We start from the raw sequence: 6,000 nt of genomic DNA, 5'->3' as shown, positions 1-6,000 counted from the left end.
TTTAATTACTTTTTAACTAGTCATGGAAACCCTAGTACAGATATCAAACAAAATTATGAAGGTTTTAAGAAGGAGAAGGTTTTTGTGTTACGCCTACTGTACAGTGCACTATTGTGTTATATTAATTAATAGGCTAGCATGTGGTTTGTGACATAGCCTTAATATTAAGGATAAAAAGTAGTTATCTTACCGATGGTCCTGGAGCGCCTGGAAGACCCTAAAAACAAACAAAAAAAAAAGTGAGAAAACTGATCTTTAGGTTGTTCCGCGAGTGTTAACGTCAGCACGCACATTCACAATGTGAATGAGAACCTACAACTACAAGAACCGACTGGTTTTATACATGAATATAAATGATGTATATAATAAAAGTGAACAGAATGGTATTTAAAGATGGCACGGATCATGTGACCCACTTACCCTTGGTCCTGGACTACCGCGTGGCCCCTGAGGTCCCTTTTGGGGCAAGAAAAAAGTTAATACAACAAAAAAACACAACTTGTCATGTTGCAAAATCATAAACTCCTCTGTCCTGACGATGTTCGGAAACTTAAAAGTTACAGCTTTACCTCTGACACTGGAGACTCCTTCCATAAATTTTACATAAACATCTCCTTACATCTCCTTACAGAAAACATCACCATATAATGCATGTTTATAGAAACGATAGCATATTAGAACGAGTGCATTAATATGAAACTGTGATTTGCAACTGCACTACTGTCAAAGCTGCTGTTATAGAAAATTAATCAACACCTGCTGACCAATCAGATTCCAGAATTCAGCAGCACTGAGGTTTTAATGTGTATCATTAGTATTTCTATAACACTGACCAGCTGCGAGTTTCATGAAAGAGCCTTAGATCTGTGATGCAGCGCTGCTGCCCCTACAGGCCAGAATATAACACTGCAGCTTGGCTTCATCATTAATGCTCCTCTGTGTGTGTGTGTGTGTGTGTGTGTGTGTGTGTGTGTGTGTGTGTGTGTGTGTGGGAGTGCACTAGCTGTGCATGCAGATACCCTCCGTCTGTTCCAGTAAACATTTATTCAGTTTTTATTCCCAGCAGTGAATGAGTGTACACTGATCTAGAAATTAAACAACATGGCTCCTGTGATGATGCCAAAAGTTGGTGAAATTAAAAACTGCTATCGTGTTCATATTTGTGAAAGTTTTAATGTCTTCAGTCTTACACATCTAAAATGTGGAAAATAAGTCAAATTAAAGAAAAGCTTTCTCAGAGTTTTGACTCGTTACAGGTGAGATATTAAGAAACAGGAAACGAGTTTCTCACCATCTCTCCTGTTCCTCCTTTAGGACCCTGCGGACCCTGAGAGACGACACAAACACATACATGAGCTAAAGCAAATGTGCACACACACACACACACACACACACAGAGAGAGAGCAAAATGCAGCCACTTACAGGTCTTCCGACTGGACCGATCATACCGACTGGACCAACAGGACCTGTGAAACCCTGAAACACACACACACACACACACACACACACACACACACACACACACAAGCAAAGAGGAAAGGGACATAATGAGAAATGAGAGATGGAGTAAAAGAGATAAAAAGTTAGAACAGGAGATTCCCAGATACACAAGAAATGCATGAAATATCATACACCTATGTACGTGAGACAGACAAAAAGAAAGAAAGAAAGAAAGAAAGAAAATGAGAGAAAATGGATAGATAAAGAAATGCAAGAGAGAGCAAGAAGTACAAAGTAATAGAACTAAAAAAGAGAGAGAGAATGATCAAAGAAAGCAATTATAGTAGTATGACAGTATGAGAGTATGTAAGTATAAAAGTATGCAAGTACTGAAGCATGTATTCAAGTATGTATGTATACAATTATGAACGTGTGTGAGTATGTCAGTATGAAAGCCTGCAAGTATGTACGTTTACAAGTATAAAAGTGTGCGAGTATGTATAGTAAGTATGCAGGTATGAAGTGTTTGAGTATGTAAGTATGCAAGTATAGTAGGGTGATGTTACTCACCAGTGTACCCAGCGGTCCTTTGGGTCCTGGAACTCCAGCAAAGCCTAAATCTCCACTCGGCCCCTGGACCGACCAAATAATAATAATAATAATAATAATAATAATAATAATAAAAACAAGAATGCTAATGGTATGCAATGCTAATACACTAGTAAAATGTAAGATAACACACACATTCAATGAAGTATAGATACATTATACAGTGTGTTGTGTGTAAGATAAGGATGTCTGTGTGTGTGTGTGTGTGTGTGTGTGTGTGTGTGTGTGTGTGTGTATACCTTCGGTCCTGGGAAACCCTGAAGTCCTAAGATGCCTGGGTCTCCAACTTCCCCCTGCACACGCGCACACACACACACACACACACGACCGAGAGCCGAGTTAAGCTGATCTGGACCACACACGTCTGGAATGTGTACTCAGTCTGAACATCACTATCATCTCTGTGTTCTGTAGGGAACCTGAGAACTTTCTTTTCCCCTGAACTCGTCCGTCTCTAAAACGAGCAGTGTCCCTGAGCACTGAGGAGTGTGTTTAATCAGATACCGCTCGCTGCTCGCTTATTAGCCTGAGTAGATTTAGCAGCTTAACCGTCTGGAGAAGTGTTAAAAAAAACAAGATAAGCGTTTTTTTAAGGGTTTGTGTAGAGGGGAGGTTGCAGTTCAATCCTACATCCGAGCTACATTGTAAAATGCTACCACACTATCCCACATATGTGCTAGTATGCAAGAAAGCTAGTATTCTAGTGGGTCAATATGCATGTATGCTAGTATGTAAAAATGCTAGTTTGCAAGTTAGCTAGAAAACTAATGTCTTAATATAAAAGTGTGCTAGTATACAAGTAGGCTAGTGTGCTAGCATGAACCAAATCTGGTATTCTAGTGTAGTAATATGCAAATATGCTAGCATTATTAGGCAAGTATGCTAGTATGTAAAAATGCTAGCATGCAAGTAGGCTAGTGTGCTAGTATGCAAGCATGTGCGAAAACTACAAGTAGGCTAGTATACCAGTCCGTTATTACACAGGTGTGTAAAAATGCTAGTATTCTAGTGGGTTAATATGCAAGCATATATATGCAAGCACACTATTATGAAAGTGTGCAAATAAGCTAGTAGATAGCTAATTAGCAATCTATTAGTAGTTAGTTAATAGGCAAGTGTGCTACTGTACATAAGTATGCAGGTTAGCTAGCAGACCAGTGTGGAAGCATGCTGCTATACTAGTAAGCGTGGTGAACTGTAGGTAGTATGTAAGTATGAAAGTATGCAAACATGTATGTGCTATTATTATTCCATGTATGCCAGTATTAGCCTCATACACTGAGCTGGAGTTACTGTAGCTTTAAGAAACACTGCTGACTGATAGCTGATGGTTTATAAATATTCAATTGGAGTTTAGCTCTCACCGGTTGACCTTTGACCCCAGGATCACCCTTTCTGCCCTGGTCTCCAGGGGCACCCTGCAGGCCTTTAGCACCTGCTGCCCCTCTGTCGCCCGGCAAACCCCTCTCTCCCTGAGAAAAAAAACAAAAAAATACACAAAAAACACACACACCAAGGTGGAGCAGAGGTGAAACGGCCATACAGGTGAACTCAAGGAAGAGTTAGAGAAGAGAAGAACGTACCTGTATCCCAGGCTCTCCTCTGTCTCCAATCGCACCAGGTAGCCCGAGCTCACCACGCGGACCAGGAAGTCCCGCCCTCCCCTCAATGCCTGTCGTGCCACGCTGACCCTGTCAATCAAAACAGGAGACTTTCTAAAACAGAGCTTCTTCTAGTGCGATCTGCCGATGTAACGATGGTGTAGATGCAAGAAACAAAACCCTGTGCATGCTGTTACAAGAAAATAATCAACAACGTGATTGTGTGATGAAGCAGAGTTACTGGTACCACCCTGATGTTGATTATTTTCCTTTAACAGCATGTCCTGAAGTGCTTTATTCCTCTTACACCACAGCAATTTGCTGAATGATTACACAAATTTCCTATCAATTAAAGAACGACACGTCATACTTTTTAGCTATGTATAGTTACATTTAATGTTATGAAACAGGTTAGTTCCTGTTCTCACTTACGTTACAGCAGCTATAAACAGTCACTCACTATAAACAGTCGTTTCCTCTCTTTATTCTCTCTTTTGAAGTTAATAAGACAAAAAATGCAGCTTGTCGTGTTACTGAGAAACCGCGAAGAAGCGTAAACTCCTCTGTCCTGAAGATGAAGTTACAGCTTTACCTCTGACTGTTACAAAGTGCTGACACTGGAGACTCCTTCCATACATGTTCAGAAAGCTTTGATCAATGTTTTTAATTGTGTTTAATTGCAGTGTGAAATAAATTGTTACTATAGAAACAACATAGTAGAATGAATGCATTAACATAAACCTGTGATTTGCTTCTGACCAATCAGATTGGAGAATTCAACAGGGTCCTAAACTTACTGTGTGACCAATCAGGCCAGGCAGTCCTGGTAACCCGGGCAACCCTGGAGGACCATCAGGTCCAGGATATCCCATCATCCCTTTGGGCCCTGGCAAACCTATAGGTCCCTAAAACACACAACACACTCAGTCACACACTAAACCACACATTTAATCAGTGATCATCACTTTACCTTACTTCAGATCATTTCTAGCTGGTGTTAGTTCTCCAATTTCAGTTAGATAGCTAAAAGTTTGGCTGAGTATGGAAGGAATAAAACACTTCGTGTCACGCTGTTACAGGAAAATAATCAACGACAGGGTGGTGTGATGAAGCGCAGTTACTGTTACCACTCCGAAGATGATTATTTTCCTGTGTTTTATTCCTCTTATTGCACAGCAATTATGATAAAAGCGATACCAAAAACAGTTACCTCTGGACCAGGAGAACCGGTCTGACCCTGAGCACCCTTTTTTCCTGGCTGTCCCTACACACACACACACACACACACACACATATAAACACACACACACACACACACACACACATATATAAACACACACACACATTTTACCAAGTACTACCATTTATTTGAATCCAGTTATTCAGCCACTTTAAATGAAATATGCTGAGCCTCTCTCTCTCTCTCTCTCTCCCTCTTTCTCTCTCTGTTTATATCTTTCTCTGTCCATTTATCTCTGTCTCTATCTATCTATCTATCTATCTATCTATCTATCTATCTATCATTCTGCCTCTCTTAGTCTCACTCATTCTCTCTCTGTCTTTATCTAGTTATCTACCTAGCTATCTATGTCTCTTTCTCTCTGTCTCTCTCTCTCTGTCTGTGAATCTCTTTCTGTTGGTCTCTCACTTGCTTTCTCTGTCTCTCTCTCCATACCTGTCCATTTATCTCTGTCTGTCTCTGTCTCTATCTCTTTCCCTCTTTCTCTCTCTATCTCTATCCATCAATCTCTCTCTGGCTCTCTCTCTTTCTTTCTCTGTCTCTCATTCTGTCTCTCTCTCTCTCTCTTTAACACACGCACACACACACACACACACACACCTGAGTTCCTTTTTCTCCTTCAGGTCCGGTTTCTCCAGGCATTCCAGGTGATCCCTAAACAGAACATGTAAATATTTACTGATTAAACTAAAAAAAAATCACAGTACTGAATATAGTGAATAAACTGGAGCACTGTAAAGTTTAACAGAAAACACATTTACAAAAATAATTTTTGGTTTGTTAAAATATTGTCATTGTATGAAAAAAAAAAATTCCCAAAACTATCACCACATGACAATCACTCCATAATTACTAAAGAGGACGGAAAACATTTAATGAGCCATATTAAAAGCAGCTATATTCTGGTGTAGGAAATGTCCACACTGGTTCTCTATTATTATTTACATTTTTACTGCAGATTAAAATATATATATTTTGAGAGGAATAACAGATTAAACTCATGTACTCACTGGCGCCCCCTGCTGTCCAACTGACCCTCGAGCACCGGTGACCCCAACGTGACCCTGAAACACACATTACACACATTACATCTCCTCTCTCTTATTCTG

The 6,000-nt window shown here is 40.0% G+C and overlaps 1 protein-coding gene across 1 annotated transcript in view; it reads right to left on the bottom strand.

The window, feature by feature from the left end:
• The window catches only part of LOC113530587 (collagen alpha-1(XXIV) chain), a 97,783-nt gene that overhangs the window by 8,195 nt on the left and 83,588 nt on the right, over positions 1-6,000 (bottom strand). The window contains exons 45-56 of the mRNA XM_053240588.1: positions 5,902-5,955; positions 5,492-5,545; positions 4,862-4,915; positions 4,449-4,556; positions 3,634-3,741; positions 3,415-3,522; positions 2,290-2,343; positions 2,012-2,074; positions 1,424-1,477; positions 1,292-1,327; positions 421-456; positions 191-217 (exon numbers count right to left, since the gene is read on the bottom strand). Of these exons, the coding sequence (XP_053096563.1) occupies positions 191-217; positions 421-456; positions 1,292-1,327; positions 1,424-1,477; positions 2,012-2,074; positions 2,290-2,343; positions 3,415-3,522; positions 3,634-3,741; positions 4,449-4,556; positions 4,862-4,915; positions 5,492-5,545; positions 5,902-5,955 (756 nt within the window). The remainder of the gene's footprint in view (positions 1-190; positions 218-420; positions 457-1,291; positions 1,328-1,423; positions 1,478-2,011; positions 2,075-2,289; positions 2,344-3,414; positions 3,523-3,633; positions 3,742-4,448; positions 4,557-4,861; positions 4,916-5,491; positions 5,546-5,901; positions 5,956-6,000) is intronic.

This window comes from Pangasianodon hypophthalmus, chromosome 16 (genome assembly GCF_027358585.1).
Source record: "Pangasianodon hypophthalmus isolate fPanHyp1 chromosome 16, fPanHyp1.pri, whole genome shotgun sequence".
Lineage (NCBI taxonomy): Eukaryota > Metazoa > Chordata > Actinopteri > Siluriformes > Pangasiidae > Pangasianodon > Pangasianodon hypophthalmus.
The sequence above is the reverse complement of the archived record's forward strand: the minus strand, read 5'-3'. Positions and strand labels throughout refer to the sequence as shown.